This window comes from Brachyhypopomus gauderio, chromosome 3 (assembly GCF_052324685.1).
Source record: "Brachyhypopomus gauderio isolate BG-103 chromosome 3, BGAUD_0.2, whole genome shotgun sequence".
Taxonomy (NCBI): Eukaryota; Metazoa; Chordata; class Actinopteri; order Gymnotiformes; family Hypopomidae; genus Brachyhypopomus; species Brachyhypopomus gauderio.
The window spans coordinates 21063036-21083929 of NC_135213.1; the positions used below are offsets into that span (position 1 = coordinate 21063036).

Sequence of the window (20894 nt, forward strand, 5' to 3'; positions counted from 1 at the left end):
AAACTTTAATTATTTTTTTTAATCAAGTGTTTGTCACATAATCTAAACTACAACTACAATTTTTCTTGATATTTGGAAAAACGTTTTGCTAATCCATTGACAAATGCTATGGTAAAATGTCCTTTATAATTGAATGAGATACATAATGATACACAAAGTTGATAATGTTTTTTGTGTGTGAATCTGCTTATACTTCACTACAATTCATAACAGAGTCTTCTGAGAGCTGCACATTAATGCACTGGATAGCAGTGTGAAGACAAGGCACCAAAGGCTGCAATTATAGTGTCTTTATTTATGTCCGTGATCAGTGCTGTCCTTGATCAAGGGGAGGGGGGGGTAACATTGAGGAAATCCAACCAAAATCAAATCTAAATTCAGTTTATCTAACATGTAACTAAAAATTAGCTTCGTGCAGATGCCAGTGATTCAAAAGCAGCAGTGCGGGTGAGATCCCAGTGGACATGACTGCACGTAGAAGCCTGAGAAAGGGTCGTCCTCTTAGGACAGGACCAACGTCTGGAACTCTGCAGAAGCAACGGAAAACCATGACAGCATGTACAATATTACAGTGTTTGACAATGGGACATCAAAATATCAGCTGTTTTACAGGATCCTGTTAGTTGCTGTTAAAAAATAAAATACATATTGGTCATGATTTAAAAAAATTTATTGCTCCTAAGAAAGTTGCCTGTTCTTCTGAGTAGTACTGGTGCAAAAATAACATGATAGAATGCCATGTCCAATGTTTCTATGAACACAAAAAAGTGTATTATTATCTAAACTGCATGAAGCAAGCAAACAATATTTGATACTATTACCACTGGGGAGTAGGAAGCACTATTGTTAATCTTTTTCTGTATGCACACTGCAGGCTGTTTTATAAAATACAATTGGCTTTAATTTGCTCAAATAGTGTCAGCGAGTGCAGTAGAACTAAAAGTCCATTTTGACATTTTGCTGAGCAGTGATGAAATTGCTCAGCAAGCAAGAGCAATTCATTTATGAAAATTATTTTTAAAACCATATTTGCTCATTTTGTAGCTGCTCTATTTGGCTTTACTGCAAGCAAAAAGAAGCATGGACTTTTAAGTTATTTGTCATTTTAACATGTTTGCACACATGGGCAAAACACCTTCAAATGTCTTAAACAGCTCCTTATAAAATATCATTAAAAATCTTAATATCTTAATCTGCATAATCTGTAAGCATGCACAAACATTCTCATATGCCTAATGGGCTGGAGCACATGTGAAGGCCCAGTTGCTGTTTAGTACAGTGAATGCCGAATAATCCCATGATTGGCAGGTTCAATGGGAAATCAGATAGTGTCAGCTATAGCATTGCACCTGGTCATTGCATTGGTCACCTGATGCTAAGTAAGAGCTCTGGTGCACAACACATTTCTTCTAATTCAGGTGTCAGCAGCACTTAAATATTTCAAGTATGTCTGAAACATTAGTATAATGAAGAAAAGTAACAAAATCAATAAAAGGCCAATTCTGAATAAAATGTTATTGTATTATTATATAGATACGTTTATACCTTCTATTCCGATTTTGCCATCGTTGTCATCATCAGCAGCAGAGAGGAAGGTTTTGGTCTCCTTCTCCGTCAGAACACGCGCTCCTGGGACAAACCGCTGCAGGAAAAACCTGAGGCACACCAGAAATTGGATTAGTGATTAGTGATCAGTGTATAGTGTATTCAACACACACAGTGTACTTTTAGATTGTTTGAATTTCATCCCATGCTCTTGTTGTGTTCAGTCTACTGAATTAGCTTTTTTATTAACCTTTTTCATTTCATCACACGGTCACAAAAAACTTCAGCAGAGCTGAAACTCTAGTCAGCCTCAGAATGGCTGCTTTGTGTGTCCTTTCTCACACTTGTGGCTCAAGGTCCGCTCACAGTATTACATAATGCATAAAAACTGCTTAGGGTGGGGAAAAAGGCTATGTTCATGGATTATATCAGAAAAAGGTATAGTAAAAAAAAAATGCTTTTAAAAACAAAAATTATGTTTACTCATGACCTAACAGCAAAAGCTCTTAAATCCTTTTGCATAATATGTCTGTTGTTTCTCTGGGACTCTTGGCTTACATAATTCAGAAAAGCTTCAAAAATAATTAGCTGTGACATACTTAAGTTCTGCCTCTTCAATAAACCCACTGTGGTCGTCATCTAAGATGCGGAACACATCCTTCACTTCCTTGGGGCTTTTCTGGCTCAGGCCACAGAGCTGGAAAAACTTCTTGCAACTAAAAGACTCTGGGGCTGTGGGAGGAATGAGAGAGACGGATGAAACTCCAGACCCGCAAACCACATAGAGGGTGTACACACACCACCATATAGACATATACCCATTATACCAGCAGATACCCACTCACGTACCACACACACACACACACACACACACACACACACGCACACACATGCACACGCACGCACACAAAGCCCTGAGAGAACATAATGACAGCTCCTCAAGCCAGAGCTTTCACCACATCTTTTCTTTGAAGTTCAGTGTTAATTGTGTCACCGCATGTAGTTCCACTCATTGTAGGCGTCGACACAATGCACACGGGTCTTGTTTCAACTTCTTGTTTAATTCATTTGAATTACTCACAAATCCATCAATTACCCCTGCTGAGCGTGTGCATACCTTGACAGTCTTTGACGGCATTTTCGATAGCATCGGCAGAGAGTACACCACAGAGTGACATATTAATCCTGTCAAGGGACAATATGATAAATTACTTCCACTGCTGTAGGATGGAAAGGCAGCTATGTGTTTCTCAAGAAATAATGAAAAAAAAGAAAAGAAATTAAACTATGATAAGCATTCCCAAATAAAACAATGAAAGCACCTTTAAGTGAAGATTAATTTACATTTAATGAAATTGCTATCTATTAGTAATTAAATATGCAAAACATTTCGAGAATGTCTAGTATTTCTATGATAACCTTTCTGATACTGTCATAAAATATTGATTTACAGCAGTTACTCTCAGCTGAGTTCGCAAAGTCTGAAAACATGGGGGCACACTCCATCCAGCCCAGCTTCAGCACAACCCCAAGTGCAGATCTGAGGCTAAACTAGTCCTTCTCTTAACCTGAGGCTAAACTCAGTCCTTCTCTTAACCTGAGGTGAAACTAGTCCTTCTCTTAACCTGAGGCTAAACTAGTCCTTCTCTTAACCTGAGGCTAAACTAGTCCTTCTCTTAACCTGAGGCTAAACTCAGTCCTTCTCTTAATCTGAGGTGAAACTGGCATGCTACTCACCGCAGGAGTTCTCCGATTGTCCACAGGAACAGTAAGGCTTTGCGGTGGCTGTCAGCTCAATGTGAACTTATATATCGGCTGATGACACAGACAATGTACGATGATAAGGTTACCTGTCTGTGGATCAAATTCTTGCTGCAAGGTTCTACTTGAATTTCTTACCTAGCTAATTAACCTTTTTACTGTATATATCCGCTCGTCCACCACGCTGTGAGGAAAAACATATACACATACCGGTACACAGCTGAATACTGCACTACTAAGTAATCTCACTCTCACTCTCTTTAATGCACACACATCTTTCTCCCTCTCTCTGTGCCCCCCTGCAACACACACATGCACACCACACACACATTAACACGCACATGCACTTTTTCAAAACAATTCTCAAAATGCATCAAATAATCACAAGGCAGCAACCACAAGGCAACAGCAGCAACAGCATGGACTGAACTGACGTTTTAAATTAATTGCCAGATTATATCCAATTAATCATCATTTGAATTGTGAAAATCTATGGTATCAGATGCAAACTAAATACATACTTGTGCCACATATTTGCATAATTGCCTCTGTGTCCATTTGTTTCCGCTCCTGGATGAAATGTATAAAGGTTCATTCAACATTGACAACAATGCCTTGGTGTTTAATATCAGTGTATCAAGTGATAGAAACATTGCTTTTAGGTATCAAAATCCAGTCAAATGCCAATGAACTCTGTGGCTGTCAAGTAATTCTACCCCGGGTATTGAATTACATATTTTTGACAGACTTGGATGAAAAATGTGCATTTGGGAAGACACCTAGTTTTAAATGCAAATCACTGCTTTATTTCATTGAGGAAGTCTCTGACCTACTTCTGTGGATGTAGTTTATTTATTTTGTACTTCTAAAAAGGTTACAGACAGGATGTATTAATAGGAATGAATGAATGGTTGTGAGACACTTGTGTATCTTACCCTTTCATAGGGTTTGCATACTGTAGCTTTAATATTTGGTATGCAAACCCTATGGAAATGTATTGCAAAACCAAAGCAACATAAGTTTTAACACCTTTAATCTTGTACTCGTTTCATATGTGTGAGTACCATACAAAAAATAGGTTATGCATGAAGGTGCTCTTGACCTATAACCTCAGTTTGACATGATGCACCTAACTTGTGTACTGTCACAGGGAAAAAGAGACTTGACACTGGAGCCAGCCGACCGACTTACCAACAGACTCTAATGTCACGGATCTTAATGGTAGTATTACAGTGCAGTGTACTATCTCTTTACATCCACTAATTTGTGGACAGAAACTGCATTTTGTTGTAGACTGACTATGACTAGTCACAATAAAGAAAAAAGGAAATTTTATTAGGAAATGACTTTTTTTCTGAGCATTTGGAAATTGTTTCAGCTCAACTGATTTTTCTGGCTTTCTGCAGGTTGTGGAATGGTATGGTATGCTGAAACACCACCTAGTGGTAACCTAAGGCACTGCATTTTTTGAAACTCATTAGACTTCATAGATTGTTTGCACATCTTTTTTTCCGCATGGCTAAACTATCAGTCTTAAGTTTCAGGTGTGTGAACCATATTTGTTAGGTAGGGCCTCGTTACATGGATATTTTATGTACCTTGGCACGGTTTTAAATTATCATCAATGATTCATCACAATGACAGCAATACAGTGAGTTCTCTGAATTAAAGGAAGCAACTGATACTCAAACTGACTATTAAAAAACAAACAAACAAAAAACAACAAAAACAAGGTGACACCAAAATGAAAAAGAACATTTATTCATTCCTCACCATCGTTTCCCAAAAAGTGCATCACAGACTGTACAGTACCCCAAATCCATGTTTATGACATGAAAAACAACCATGTAACATTTGCAGTCGTTCTGGACAGGGCAACTTGGGAGCGGACGATGTGCAGACACGTCAAACTCGTGGGTAGAAAAATCAGCTTGACTGAGATGAGGTTTCAGGCATTGTTTGTTCCTTTCCAGCAAGAGGTTCTGGTCAGTTGTCATTTAACCTGGTACCACAGCAGCAAACTCTGAAAATGCAAAGAAAAAAAGTGAGGCTAGAGTAGCAAGAATGTGGTATGGAAACCAGTAATTCTGAAGGGAGAGAATGTCTCACCATCAACTCCAAACACAACGGCGAGTGGGCACTTAAGCCTTCACAAGGGCAGCGAACTCTGCAGAAGGAAAAACAAGCAACAGAAAATTAATGTCTTGTTCTGAGCAAGTGTTCTGAACAACAGTGTTCTGAACAACAGTGTTCTGAATAAGTGTTCTGAGCAAGTGTTTTGAACAACAGTGTTCTGAGCAAATGTTTTGAACAACAGAGTTCTGAGCAAATGTTTTGAACAACAGAGTTCTGAGCAAATGTTTTGAACAACAGAGTTCTGAGCAAATGTTTTGAACAACAGAGTTCTGAGCAAGTGTTCTGAACAACAGTGTTCTGAGCAAGTGTTCTGAACAACAGTGTTCTGAGCAAGTGTTCTGAACAGCAGTGTTTTGAACAACAGAATTCTAAACAAACTTTCTGTAACTATGTTCTGGTGGATACAGATACGTTTTGGTACTAACTGTTCCTTCAGCAAAATGGTAGAGGATTTTTTCTAACTTACAATCCTCTGTTAGGATTTCCTCAACTATAAATCTTCCAGTGCTGTTTGAGGAATGCCATACCATCAACTCCAATTTTGCCATCACCGTCACTGTCGCCAGCTGCAAGAAAGGCCTTGGTCTCAGCATCAGTCAGAGCCCTGGCAGTAGCGGAGAAGTTCTGCAGGAACAGCCTGGCAAAGACAGGGGGCGCAGAGAGGAGGATGAGTATTGTCAAGATGCTTATTTTCACCTATGAACCCCCCCCCCCCCCCCCCCCCCCCCCCCCCAGGAAGACGCTAAGTGCAAATGCCCTTGTTTCTTACTTCAGTTCATCCTCCTCAATGAAGCCACTCTTGTCCTGGTCAATGACGGCGAAGGCCTTCTTGACATCATCAGCAGACTTGGAGGCAAGGCCGACCTTGGTGAAGAATTCCTTGTGCTTGAAGGAGTCAGCAGCTGGTAGAGAAAAAGCACAGGGAATTTGTTATGATTATTATTCTCATCGTGGCTTTAATTGTATTCACAGCATGCTGTGTACTAATGCAGTATATCTTTGCTTAAACTATGTCAGCTGAACCGCGAAGATGTAAGAGCTGAAAATTAAGAGATTTAGATGAGACTTAGATTTCGATCTGGAGTATTTCTTGTTTTAGGTTCTTTAGCTTATCGTTTCTTACTGTTATCATTGTTGATTTTGTTGAATTGTAGGTTTATTCTAGGAGCAACCAAGCAGAGATTCTGTATGAAAGTTACAGCGTTCTCCATGGTTCCACTACTATCAAGAGTTTAATCTCTTGTCTCTTTCTCTGTTTCAAAGGGGGTGGCAGTTTGTGACTGTACCTTGGCAAGCCTGGAGGGCTGCAGTGATGTCAGCATCATTCAGAATACCTGTAAATGCCATTTTGGCTTAAAAGGAATCAAAATGATTGAAAAGAGATTAGTTAAACTAGAACTACAATTGTGATACATCAAGCATAATAACCGTAAGCGTATGTTGCTACATCCCCAAGATGAACTGTACTATGTAAGTTTTGTTACATAGCATTTTATCTTTAACATTACCGCCTTGTGTTGCATACTTATGTTGCCGTTCATTTAAGATGTTATTCTTGCGTTACTGAACATGCCAATGTAAGCGTTACGAGAAATCATTCGCTTTCACTCAATGAAACCCAAAACTTCACTCGCACTTCAAGATCAAGATCATTATCCCAGCATTTTGTAAAATGACGTCACATCCAATCCTATAGGCCTATCCGCAATTCCCATGGCCGGTAGACTTCACTTCATGGATAGTTCCATCGGTTATATCCAAAACAAAAGGAGATTTAGATCTTTGAAGCTTGAGTGCGCTTGCCGTTCGCTCTTCCCGTAAACTCTAAAATCGTTTCTTTTTAATGTTGCCTCAGTTGTAGAGACACTCACCTCTGGTTGTCTGTGGTGTTAGGGGGTAGGTGGATTCTGTGAGATGAAACTGGCAACTGCAGTGATCACTGGTCCGTGGCTTCAAGCTTATATATACCTCTCTCAGCTCAACCGAAATATGAGGCATAATGTAACGGACACCGCATGCAAAGCAGTTGGTTAAAAAATATATCCAGTAGTCAGGCTGTTCTATTTATAGGCATATAAATGAAGATGCTTAAAATGTACGTATATGTAAAAGTCCTTAATATCCCGCGTGGGCTAATAATACACGGTGCTGATACGGTTGGAACAGCCACTGAACTGCACACTTTGGCTATGTGAGTTCCGAAGACGCTGAAGGTAACCTGCTTTTGAGAGTAGGGAACTCATAGACACTGTACTGGACCTGTAGCTCGGCTGATTATGAATTTGAATAGGAAAGTTGTAGAAATATTTTATATAAATAGTTTTTACGATTGCTTGCCCTATGACTTAAAATAAAAACAAGTTTATTTAAAATGTATGTTTATCAAAAATAAGAATAAATTGAGATTCATAGTGGGCAAACAATTCTGTCAGTCATTATGTATTAAATGTAGTTTATGTACTATTCTAGATCCATAAGAAGTTGCATGTGCATTTTCAGAGAGATTTGATTTATTTAAGTAGTAAAATAGTTTACAGCTTTGAAAGAAACCAAACGACCGGATTACCATTACAGCATTCCTTACTCTGCTACAGGAGTTGTTTTAAAATATGTCATGGAAGTCCAGCTATGCTTAGGTAACTGTATACATTTGTTATGATAGCTAGACCAGATTTTATTCTCTGGAATTTTTGAATGAGAAATGAACAAAGACTTCTCTTTTAAAACTTAGACTGAAATTCTAACAAAAATTCTGAAATCTCATTTAAAACATTATTTCTCATTTAAAACACAACGTTACTAATGATTTCATAATGCGTGAGAATGTTTCTCTGCACTCGTTTGATTAAGGCATAATTAGACCGTTATGATGGAAGAAACACCACTCAGTAGTAATGTATCTGAAATTTGGATTTTATATATTTTGGTGGGAAATGGAGGTTTGTATTTTTAGACTGTCCACCTTTATTACGCCAACTCCGCCAGTGTGTTACTGTGGCCAGTGTTTGGAGGATGTGAATGCAAGTGCCCACTTCATGATTAAATTGTTCAAGCACAAACTGAGTGTAACTGTTTACATTAGAACAAGCACACTTAATTCAAGAAACAGCAATCAAGGACTTCAGTCTATGCCCTTGCATGCATGCATGTGTGTGTGTGTGTGTGTGTGAGAGAGAGAGAGAGAGAGAGAGAGAGAGAGAGATAAAGAGAGGGAGAGAAAGAGAGGGAAGAAAATATACAATATTTGGTTATATAGTGCAGCACGTGGCAGTGATGATTTTGAAGATCTGCTCAGATCTTAAATCACAGAGACAAACACCTGTATGCAGATGAGCATGCTACTTCCTGAGCAGTCTGCATACCAGTGGCAGTACAGCTGCAGGTGGCAGTATTGTTCTTGCTCTGAGCTTTTGTTTCAGAAAAATCCCAGTCAGCTAAAGGGAGGGGTGTGTTTGCTAGAGTCCCTCTCTAAGGGCAGCCCTTCACTTATTTCTTCTGCTGTCAAACTTCAACCCCCCCCACACACACACACACATGCACACACACCAGTAGCTACACCTTGGGCTTGGAATCAGCTGCAGGTCCAGCAAGACTGCAGATTTTGGGCTGAGACAGAAGAAATTGGAAGGGTTTGCTCTTTCTAGATAATTATAGGACATGAGCATGCAGTAGGAACCACACCTTTCTGATTTTAAGTTGAATTTTGTTCAGCTCAAAGTGAGGTGCAACAGTAGGGACCTCTTTGCCAGGATCACTATCCAAGACGCGTGTACATCCAAATTAGTTTTGTAAACGATCAGGGTGTTGCACTATTAGTGCTGTTTTTAGAAAATAATGCATGGACAGAAAATTTTGCGCACTGTGCTTGTAAAATTAATACTCAGAAGACTGGTAGGACTTGCCTAGTATAGCAACACAGGCCATATGTATGTAGTACATATGTGCCCGGTGTTACCGATCCTTCTTGTATAATTTTAGCCATGTGTAACCGATGCCAGTGCTCAGTGCTGGGCCTCAGTGGCTGCTGAGGAGCATGGCACATATTGAGCTCAGCTCAGGAATCCTCTGTGGATCCCTAGTGCTGAAACATCAGGACATTCCTGGTCCTCCGCCCTCTACCACTGCCCCAGACCTGGAAGCCCTCGATCAGCTACTGCCAAAAGACCACTGGATCCCAGAGCCTCTTGGACCTAACGTCACTGTAACGGTTTTCTGTCTGTCTGGTTCAGTTACGCAGTTTGTCCCAAATTAAAATGCCCACAAGGTGTCCCTTATGTCCTGCCACTTTACTGAAAGAAGACTTTAAGTAATGTTGTGGAGATATGTGTTATATGTTTCATAATTGTATAAAATTTGTTGTCAAGCTGTCCCTGCATGCAAAATTAGTTAATTATTCAACAAAGGAGAAATTGTACACCAAATGCAGATTTATTTCTATTTCCAAAGTGCAAAATATATGAGATGATTGTAGAAGTTAGGTCTGTTACATAGTTACAAAACCTAACCACATGAACAATAAATAGATTTTTGAAAGCATTGAACAGTGAATGTTCTTTATGGTGTGGAGTGGTGGGTAATTATAAATAAATATAAAAAAATCAATTAAACTATTGGAGCCAAGGAATCTACAAAAGTAGAGACCTATTTCCAAAGAAATAGGGTCCATGAGTGTTTAAGCCTTCACAAGGGAAGCGAACTCTGTGAAATAGACAAAAACAGAAAAAAATGGCTGTTGAACTGCATGTATAAAAAGTAAAGTATTTGTTTTATATTTATGTTTTTAAACTTTAACACATAAATTTCAACATTGCTTGCGATTCAATAATTATTATTTGGTCAGTTCTGGGTAGATCTAAACATGTGCAAAATATTTTTATCAATTTATTAAATATTCTACAACTAAAATATGACCCCAATGAATGCATCAGCAATTTTGTAAAAGTTGTCATTGTGACTGCTTCCTGTCAAACATAATTTTTTAAATGGCTTTATTATTTCATGTTGCTATCAGTTTTGGAGTGGAGATGTCCCCATTTATTTATCTTGTTATAGGTATTCTTCATTATGTTAAGATTAAACAATCTTGACACTGATTAAACTGCATACATATTAAAAATACTTTGCCCTGATGAATTATTTTGAGCTTACAAACTCTGCTAGGATTTCCTCAACTATAAATCTTCCAGTGCTGTTTGAGGAATGCCATACCATCAACTCCAATTTTGCCGTCGCCATCACTGTCGCCAGCTGCAAGGAAGGCCTTGGTCTCAGCATCAGTCAGAGCCCTGGCACCAGCGGAGAAGTTCTGCAGGAACAGCCTGGCAAAGACAGGGGGTGCAGAGAGACGTGGAGGATGAGTATTGTCAATTGCTCTGAATAAAAGCTCTGAACCGTCAATGGCTACAGTAAGAAACTTCAGGAAAAGCAGAGAACTAATTGGGAATCTTAGATTTTTACTTCAGTTCATCCTCCTCAATGAAGCCACTCTTGTCCTGGTCAATGACGAAGAAGGCCTTCTTGACATCATCAGCAGATTTGGAGGCCAGGCCGACCTTGGCGAAGAAGGTCTTGTAGTTGAAGGAATCAGCAGCTAAACATTGAGAAATTTGTACTGTAAGTTTTAAAAATGTTTTCCCCATTCTTTTTATTGTCACCAATGGTTTACCAATATGATGAATTTGTAGACTAATATAATAAAAATTTTGAACTTAAATTCTAATATCAAACATTTGGAATACTGCTTGCTAGTTTGTATGATACAAGAATCAAAAGAATCAACAGATCTCTACAAAGGTACTGAATGAGTGCTGAAACTTACCAGAACAATCCTTCAGGGCTGCGGCCACATCTTCATCCTTGAGAATTCCAGCGAATGCCATTTTAAATGACTGTAAGTCAATGATAACCAATGAATTTTAATTTCACATTAAAATAAATGCTTAGGCTTGATGTTTTAAAGCAATATCTGCACAACCATTGTAAGCTTAATAATTTGGACTAACTACAGAAATGATTTGTGCTATTGAAGTTATTTTCAAGAGGCACCACTTTGAATCTCACAATCTTACAACTGCTAAACAAAATGCAAAAACAAGAGGAATAATATGAACAAAATCACCAAGCACCGGTGTGTATCTACATCTCCATGAACATTTAACTGCCTCTGTATAAGCTACTTAACTCCGTCATCCTAAATCTCATGATATAGCTTTAGAATGCAAACATAACAAAACTTAGACTAGTAAACAACACATCATCGAGAGCTCATCCTCTGTGTGAAGAAAATCCTTGGTATGGAGCCTGTAACTGAAATGCTGTTCATATTCTCAATCCTGCAGGAAAAACGGGTAGATCAGCTTGGATCCTCCTTTGACTTCTCTTCCTCTTTAATGTATTCCAAAGTGATCAAGAAAGCACAGCCCCAGAAGCACATCAGTGCTGAAGTGTTGGCCGGTAGAGATTCAGCCTCTCTTCAAACTCACCTCTGTGTTGGCAACGGTACAACAGATGTGTGATGGTTCTAGCAAGAGACCCTTCTCCTACATATATACCCTGGTTCCAATAGCTGTAATGGACACCATATGCTTAGGATGGGTATAGTTTTGCAAAAATGTGTCTACTAGTCATATTGCTCTATTAATATCCTTTCAAAATGGGGAAGCTCTAAGTCCTTATGCGAAATACAAGAGGGCATCTAGGGTGTTCTTTAGCATGCTATCAGCACATGTATGGTGTGCCATGTGATTCTTCCAGGGTTGTTTTCTTGCTTTCTCAACTATGTTTTTTCTGTAGCTGCAATATGTAAGATGGTGAACCAAGGCAGTCACGGTCTGGCAGAGAGCAACAGCGTCACATCATTTGATAAAGTAGCCTTAAGTTGTTAAGCTGAGAAAAAAATTGCTCATCCATATATATGCATATGGATTTAATATATCAATCTTCGGGAAATTAGATTCTGTATATTTCAGTAGTAAGTATGTTCTCTTTCAGTCTTTGTTACTATTCGGTGACAAATAATTGATCTGTCTGAATGATGTGAGATGTGATATGTAACATTTGTTGCAGTGTAATCAACTCTGCTTGGTGTGTGTTTTGATTCACTCACTGATGTCTACTTCCAAGGTCAGGGAAAAATGATCACGGGATGTTAGCTGTAGTTAGATAATAAACAAAAATAGTTTACCAGATTAGTATGCTTCTATTTCAGAGATCTTTGCTTTCCCACTAAAAAGAAAGATATTTTTATGCCTGTTCTGATTATACAAATCTTTGATTTCTTGATATAGCAAAACATCACATACTTTTCAATTCAACATCCTTGTTTTGTTAAATCATTACTTCATGGAAGTTTAAACCATGCACAACTCTGACATTGTGTAATCACAGGTGTAAAGATATAGACTAGGCAGGCGAGACACAATTGCTGGAGAGTTGAGTTTATTAAATAAAACTGAATAGTCAACCAAATTATCCCCCCCCCCCCCCCCCCCCCCCCCCACTTTGGGGCATGCAATGACCGACACGAGGGAAGACAGACCAGGGGAAAACAAGGCACTAGGACACAGTGGGGATCCAGGGGGTGCGGCGAGGGGCAGGGATGGTGGACACAGGGTAGGACCAAACAGGATAGAACGGAGGCACAGGACTGGGAGAACCCTCAGGGACAGAGGAGCCAGGAAACAAGGTATGAGAGGCGGGACGTGGGACCAGGGGCACAACAGAGGGGAGATACACATACAGGTAAGGAGACAGGCGGGGACACGATGCCAGGTGACGGTACAGGGCTGCGGGTCACGGGACACTGGGGAAGACTAGAACTTGCCAACATTGAAGATATGGGGATGAGACACATGGACAGGGTCAAAATGGGTCACGACTCTGGGGACTCCAGGCAGATTGTGAAGATAGGAGAAGTCCGTTGTTGGGCCGCAGGGATTGGAGCAGGCTGATGGCGGGCCGCGGGGACAAGAGCAGTCCTCTGGCAGGACGTGGGGACAGCCGGTGAAGACAATTTGGGGTTGCGGGAACAGGCGGTGAAGACCTCTTCCGGGTCGCAGGGACAGGAACAGCAAGGGACCCCTTCCCCTTCCGGGTCGCAGGGACAGGAACAGCATGGGACCCCTTCCGGGTCGCAGGGACAGGCGGTGTAGACCTCCCCTGGGCCCTCGGCACTCGAGCTGGACCAGGGACGGCGTCATGAGGGGGGAGCTGCTGCTGAGGAGACGCTGGGGAGCGCAGCTGCCGGCAGTGAGCAGGGCGCATTGCTGGTGGCACAGACAGAACAGGGGCTATAGGGCTGCGTGCTTGGACGCAGAAGGCCAACATTACCATCCAGTCAGGATCTGACGAGTCTTTGTGGAGCAGAGATGGCAGGTGCAGAGAGCCTGTCAGGAGGACAGAGTGGATTAGGAGTGGTACTCAATTGCCTCAATTGCCCTCCGGGGATGAATAAAGTTTTCTGAATCTGAATCTGAATACTCTTGGTTTTCTTTCTTCTGTTATTGACATCCCAGGTAATGGATGTAGGAAAGCAGGAGAACCGGGACTTGGCAGGTAGTGATGGAGTCACATCTGCTTTAGTGTTCTTCAACCATGGGTGGTGATGATTAACTGAAATATGGAAAAGAGTGACTGGAACTGAAAGTGTGTGACTGTTAGGCATGGTGAGACTTTTTGTCATCTTTAGGTTTGGTTGATTTTTATGGTTAGTGATGGTGGCCAAAAGGATCCAAATCTTCTCTAGCCAATGGGCCTAATGCATGCCGTATGAGTACTCTCCACAGGACTGTCACAGGCGGGTATAAAAACAGACAAGGGGACATGCAATATAGGGAACATTGAATGGTGTCAGGCCTTGACCAGGAAATTAGATGGTTATGTATGCAAAGCCAAGGCAATATAAGAGTGATGGAAAATGAGGTATGGGATGGTCTCTGGGCGATGTGCTGGTGTGTGGTGTGATGGGCTGTGCGCTGTGGTGGGTACAGTGCTATGCTGGACTATCCCTTAGCCAACAAATCTACAGTCCTGATCACACACAGAGAGGATGCTGGTGGGGCAGGAAGTGGACTCAGAGAGCTTGAGCCAGGGCGCAGACCATACAGACTCTTCAATCAATCAGCGCTGAAACAGAAACTGCAGTGCTGAACCAACAACCTGAGTACATAACGTCAGCACTGATGGAGAAGGTGAGAAGAGAAATAGGGAGTTAGTGTTTATGACTGTTACATTGTGTTTTTGCTCTACACTTCAGCATATTTTAAATGAAACGCCACCTGAACACGTACTGGTGGTGTATTGAGATGGAGGAGCAAGCTCCAAAGATCAGCAGGCTCCACAGGTCACTTATTGTTTATCTTCTCCTCCTCCCAGCACTGCTGGTCTTGGCGGCTTTGTGCCTAAGGTAGGTGTGCTCATCACTATGTACATCTGTACTCTGAACATACTGCACATATGTGTGTGTGTGTGTGTGTGTGTGTGTGTGTGTGCGTGTGTGTGTGTGTGTGTGTGTGCACATGTATGTATATGCACACACGTGCATGAGCAGCAGGTTGAGACTGCACTGACGTGGGCTCAGTTTCCTGTTCAGGTTCTTTTCCTCAGGATGGACGTCTGTGTGCTGGCGTGTGCTGGCAGCCGGGGGCCACAGCAGCGACACAAACATCCTCTCCGCCTGCTACCTGCCCTTGTGGCCTTGTCCCCTTCCAATATTCACTCGGTTGTTTGCAGGAAGGCTAGATTTCCGGTGTGACAGGGATCTGGCGGGGGCTGGAGCCCATAATCTCTCACACACAATCCACCGCACGTCTGCTGCTTTGGGCTGCAGGCTCCACTTCATGTGCTTGTTATAGGCAGATGCTTTCTGGTGATCAGAGTTCTCAAACGTCAGAGACCTTCAATTGAATGCGAGTGTCTAATGGGTTTATTCAACTTGCCCGTGTATTACGGTGAGTTTTCAAATTCAAAAAATCTCTTTATTTGATTGAAATATGGCACAGGACTGTGGTACAGTAGGCTAACCTTGGGCCATTAAAATATGGTTTCCCAGCATGCTTTAAGCCTCAAGGTGGACCGGTAGACCAGTGGTGAGTCATCACTGAATATGATTTTTTGGTGTGGGCTTAGGTCTCATTTTGGTCAAGGCCGATGAACGTTTTAGTTCAGCAAGATTTGTAATATTAAGTCTGTTAGTTATGCTAAAATGTAATGGCTCTGTACTTTCTCGACAGTGTTTGAAGTTTACAACCACTATATATAGTGAATGTAGCTACTTTATTCATTTGGACTGCAGTGATCAAAAATATTAAGTGGTGATTAATTAACTGCTAAGTGAGCAATCTGTTGTAATAACTGTATCTTCTAATTCCAACATGTTTATTGCATGTCAAGAACATTCTGTGTTCTATTTTTGAATGCAAATGTTCCCGGGCTCTCAGTGACATGTGTGAAGACCTTTAGCAGCCCATCTGCTAAGCTTCTCTTGATGGATCTGCACCATGTGCACTTCGGGGCATTCTTACTCGCGTTTGATTAGTCACTGACATTGTCATCAGGTCTTTAGGCTGAAACGTGTCCACTTTATTGTTTACGGAATGAATCTCTAGCGCAGAGAGTCGTGCTCATTAGGAAGAGCTCCACTCTGCTGCTGGGGCCAGTAAGCGTGTTGTCTCGCCTGTCCCCGGGGCTCAGTTACACCTGCATCTATTTCTATCTGACCAGCTGTGAGGAAGACATGCCTGAGAGACTCTCGGGTTTAGCCAAGACGGCACCCCCCAAACGATATGTCTTGCTCAACCTTCGATGTTTGTGCATTCGCATGGCCAGGGCATTTATGTCCAACGTCTCGCTGCCCCGGAGTGACTCTCGTTGGATTGGTGTCACTAGCCATCAATCTAATAAGAGAGCCGCAATTGTTCAGGAGCTGTTCAGACAGTCATTCTCCCCTGCTAACGTAATACAGAGGTGCAGCCTCAGACTCACTCATTGTCACCCCAAACCCAGCCATCGCACACCAGGAGCCCAGCCGCGTTCTTCCTTCCTGCATGGGAGGCCTTGCCAAGCCTCTCCCCATTGACTGGGCCCTCATGGCCCTGTGGCAGTGGCAGAGGGCCAGAGAGTCGTGCTCCTCCACGCTGTGACCAATTGCGTAATGTCACCCAGACGCTCTTGTTATCCATGGCACGGTTGGCCGGAGGTGGCCGGCTCAGACCGGTGGATTGCGTCTCCTGGACCTCTGCAACGCAGTCTGCCAGCAGGTGTCTAGGACGCATCACACAAGCAGAAAATAGAGAGGACTGCCTTGTGAGCAGTTCGTCCTCCTTCATGCTGGCCTCCAAAAGAGGCCTTTTCCCTTATGACTGGTTGAGAAATAAGCACCAGATAAACCCAATAACTCGAGGAGTCATGGAAGTATTTGGTATGTATACTGAACATCCTTAAGTATTTTAGTAGAAATATAAGCCAGAATGGGGTCCTTTTTTTTAAAGTCAGCTGGGTTTTGAATATGAGGATAAGAGCACTGTGCTTGTCAACAGGATTTGAGTTTGTTAAGAGATCTGAACTCTGACTAATTGAAATCATGACTGTAATTTTGGCATGCGGGGTATTAAATAGCAATACTAATGGTGCTGCAGGCGTACTAACCTGCCCACCTGACGCAGTCCACTTTGGACTGAAATACAGAGGCTGCAACTGGAGCAGGACACCAGTGTCGGTGCCAGTTGGCTGAGACTGAAGCTACTGTTCCTCCATCTCTCTCCCTGGGGTTTCCCTGAGCAGCCGCTGGTCTGTCTCTGGTTTTATGGCCGTGGTAGCATCACATCGAGGGCTGGATGCACTGGGTCATTAGTCCTCCAGACTTGGCACCGGGTCACACCGGGTCACTTCGGAATCTGCATTACTGTCGCCCCTGTTTTGATGTTTCTGCTCATGAAGGTTCATGAAGTCATCAATCATAGATCAACTTTGCCACCGCCTCCTTTCCCATCAAACAGTATGAGTGTATGCGTTTGCATGTGTGAGTGTGTGCATGTGTGTGTGTGTGTGTGTGTGTGTGTGTGTGTGTGTGTGTGTGTGTGTGTGTGTATGTGTGCATGTGTGCGTGAGTGCGTGAGTGTGTGGCTCTTGTTTGGCTCTGTCTCTGCGCATGTGAGTGAGATGTGGGCCAGGCTTGTGGTGAACGGCTGTTCTTTAATGACCGTGTGAACTCAGCCCTTCCGTAAACACAGTGGAGGAGAGGAAGCACAGGCCTCACAGCTGGCCCACTCACACAGAACAGGGCAAAGGTCATCGGCCTGCCCCTCCACAACATCCCAGCATGCAGCCTGCCACTCAGCTCACCACAATCTCCAAGGATGCATTAATCTGAGAGGCAGGTTGACAGGTGTCACTGTACTAGGGGAGAGAAGAGTAGCACCATCTCTGGAAAAATGCCATGTGACCTCATTTGGCATATCACGTTTTTTAAATTATTTTTAATGCATTAAAAAGAAACATTTAATAAAAATAAAGTTGTATGCTCACTTGTTTCTTCACAGAGTAACGCATTTGGATCCTTGAGTGTGTGAGCGTCTACATTAGGGTATGTCTGTGTGTGGGTATGTTACTGTGTGTGGGTATGTGTGAGTGTGTGTGTGTGTGTGTGTGTGTGTGTGTGTGTGTGTGTGTGTGTGTGTGTGTGTGTGTGTGTGTGTGTGGGTATGGCTGTGTGTCTGTGTGGGTGTGTGTCTCTGTGTGGTTTTGTGGGGGAGTGTGTTTGAGGGGGAGTGTATGTGAAAGCTCTTCAGAATCTTCTGAACCATAAATACAGGTAAACTGATTCCTAACTGCTGTGCTAAGGCAGGCAACCTGACTGAGCTCTTTATTTTTAAATTACAGTGACACAGCATATAGGGAAATCTATCAAACATTCTTGTCCATTTAAGGTCTACTCACAGAGCTTTGCGGGTCCTGTGATAGAAAGTGCTGCCACCATGTGAGGGCCATGAGCATTGCCCTCATGTGCTGACCAAGAAATCCTCAGAAAAGCCTCGTCCACGCTTGGAGCACAATAACAGGAATCTTTTGACCGCAAGTGCTTGACCCCACTTTTCTCATTTTTGCGCTGTGGTAATGCAATGCACTGGTGGAGTGTAGCACACTCTCCATCACTGCGAGACATGGACGGCTTCGGAAAATGTGGCATACGATGTGCTGCAGGTTAAGCGTGGTGTAAATAAGACGTTAGCCGTTTGGAGGTGAAAAGCCTCTCTGCCTGTGATTTCTGTGATCCTCAGAACCTGCTGCCCTGGTACTCACCTTAGTGGAACCAGTGGTGCAGTCTACATGATACACTGGTATGTATCATATGCCCACTGAGAACCTGCCAGGATTTGGAACAATATAGTTATGGATGTGTAACAATATAGTTAAGTAGTATAACCACAAGTGAGCTCTCCTCCATTCAGTTCCATTCATTAAATTCATCCTGTGTGCTTTATTTGTAATGAATTCCAGAACATGGTGGTTTCCCATACAGGAGGGCCTCTGAGTTCTGGGTTAACAGGCTGCTGTGTGTCAGCTAGTCACGCCAGGCGCTCCATGTGTGTCGATGTCAATGGCACGTCTCTCTAATGAGTGTCTCTGCTGTGTTGTTTCAGGTTGTGCTGATTGTTGCTTATTGTTTATTGTTGAACAGGCGTGGAAATTACTGATAAGCACACACACCCGTTCATGTGGAAGGCTCTAATTTATGTGTGGGTGTGTATAGTGTATGTGTTAGAGAATGTGTTCACTTCAGGACAAGTGTGTACAAGATTATGAGGGAATCACCACAGTACACCACCACTGGTGGGCAGTCAACACTTTAATCTAGGTGATCCTCTCCAGGACCGTCTTTCCCATGGTAGTTCTCTCTCTCAAGGTTTGCAGGGTTCTCAGTGCACACCATTTGTTTGTTCTCCAACATAAAATGCTCCTGAGGTAGTATGAAGAGATTTTTCTTTCTGTTTACACACATTTTTACACTTCATGACCTAAGTCAATGAAGTACCGTCTCACTAATGTACATTTATTTGTGTGGGTACAAAGGCATGAAGTTACCAGTGTCCACATTGCTGGACTTCTGCCATCTAGCCTCCGTCTGGGAGACACTGTTGTTCCTTAAACTTAAAAACCTCTGAAGATTTAAAGATCAGCCATCACTGATGACTCAAAGTCAAACCGGTTCTTATCACCATGAACATCCAGCCGGGTGTCTCCTGATCCATGGTGCCCGGGAGAGGGGGAGGAGCATGCAGAGCGACGCAGCCTTGCCTGGTGGTTTTACGACACAGCCAGCCCCCTTATTTAGACTGTTGAGGAGTTCATTGGCAGAGCCAGCGCCAGCTCAGCCTGCACTCCTTTCCCACCCAGCGCATGTGGGGTTTGAGGCCGCACATCAAAGGCAGGCGGCCGGCTCACAGACACATTCGCTGCCCTGCCCTGAGATCAGATTCACTGTTGACATTTTATAAATACTTGATAGTAGTTGCTCTTAATTGCGAATTGAATGAAAAATGAAATCAAGTAAACAGAGCCTTTTTAGAAAGGTTTTAGCTATTGGTGTTAAATGTAATAAATGTACTAAGTGTGGAAAAAGAAGGCAAATATATTTGTGTTTACAAAAGCCACTTCAAGCCCTCAATACGGTACTGCAGTGCAGGGCACCCTCGTGCCGTTTCCAAAAAAGGTGTCGGCGGTCGAGGCGGACGTCTCGTTTTTGTCCCTTACCCAGAATGCAGAGGGGCAGTGGACGAGTGGGGTTGAGGGGACGGCATAGCTCTGGACTTGCTGCACCACTGGCTCTATTTTGCATGCTCGGAATAAGCCAGATGGCATCCAGTTACACAGCGCTCACGGATCGTTAGGTGTCATCTGCTGGAGCGATATGATGATTCCGCCCTTCCCGTGTAAAGAGACACTGTAATAGTTCTCATCCTGTCTACATGTTTTTTTTTCCTTTCTGCTTTTTTCCCAAGGCATGTAATGTATCGTTTGATAGAGACATCAGAACAAGCACAAAGAAATTAGTGAGGCTTCCCCTCTTTTTGTAGCTGAGCGATTCGAATTCACTGTCGTGGTGGGGCCCTTCAGCGCCTCGCCCGCCGTCACGCCATTTTGCGCAAAGCCTCCTGGGATTGCTGCAGTTGCTCACAGCATGTCTGCTTGGGGCGTGTGGGAGTTCTGAGATTCACTTCCAAGGATGTGCAGCGGGAAACATTTGTTGTGAACTTCGTGAAGCAAACGCAGCTCTCATAGGTCAGTGGAGATGGTATGACTTGTTATCTCATTAAGAATTAGTCTCCATTCTCATTTACCCAAGGGCCCGACAGACAGTAGATGTGGAATGATAATGATCAAAAACAAATGACAGTCAGGCTTATCATACTGTGAAGATTTATTCTAATGTGTATAAATGTTAGACATGTGCAGTT

The 20894-nt window shown here is 42.5% G+C and overlaps 4 protein-coding genes across 4 annotated transcripts in view; 1 reads left to right on the plus strand and 3 right to left on the minus strand.

Moving 5' to 3' along the window:
* Positions 1 to 261: 261 nt before the first annotated feature.
* Positions 262 to 3540, minus strand: pvalb9 (parvalbumin 9). The gene is made up of 5 exons (XM_076998592.1): positions 3283 to 3540; positions 2663 to 2730; positions 2145 to 2277; positions 1546 to 1655; positions 262 to 527 (listed from the first exon to the last, which is right to left on the minus strand). Exons 2-5 carry the CDS (start codon positions 2721 to 2723, stop codon positions 502 to 504), a joined length of 330 nt encoding a protein of 109 aa, XP_076854707.1. The 5' UTR covers positions 2724 to 2730; positions 3283 to 3540; the 3' UTR covers positions 262 to 501.
* Positions 3541 to 5051: 1511 nt separating this feature from the next.
* On the minus strand, positions 5052 to 7457 carry LOC143510660 (parvalbumin alpha-like). Its single transcript, XM_077000264.1, has 6 exons — positions 7314 to 7457; positions 6729 to 6794; positions 6212 to 6344; positions 5970 to 6079; positions 5416 to 5473; positions 5052 to 5329 (listed from the first exon to the last, which is right to left on the minus strand). Exons 1-5 carry the CDS (start codon positions 7438 to 7440, stop codon positions 5448 to 5450), a joined length of 462 nt encoding a protein of 153 aa, XP_076856379.1. The 5' UTR covers positions 7441 to 7457; the 3' UTR covers positions 5052 to 5329; positions 5416 to 5447.
* A 2392-nt stretch (positions 7458 to 9849) lies between these two features.
* Positions 9850 to 12007, minus strand: LOC143510661 (parvalbumin-2). Its single transcript, XM_077000265.1, has 5 exons — positions 11925 to 12007; positions 11261 to 11330; positions 10900 to 11032; positions 10651 to 10760; positions 9850 to 10140 (listed from the first exon to the last, which is right to left on the minus strand). The coding sequence occupies exons 2-5, from the start codon at positions 11319 to 11321 to the stop codon at positions 10115 to 10117; spliced, it is 330 nt and encodes a 109-aa protein (XP_076856380.1). The 5' UTR covers positions 11322 to 11330; positions 11925 to 12007; the 3' UTR covers positions 9850 to 10114.
* A 3246-nt stretch (positions 12008 to 15253) lies between these two features.
* The window catches only part of bhlha15 (basic helix-loop-helix family, member a15), a 12964-nt gene continuing 7323 nt past the window's right edge, over positions 15254 to 20894 (plus strand). The window contains exon 1 of the mRNA XM_077000268.1: positions 15254 to 15389. The gene's annotated coding sequence lies outside the window, so the exon portion shown is untranslated. The remainder of the gene's footprint in view (positions 15390 to 20894) is intronic.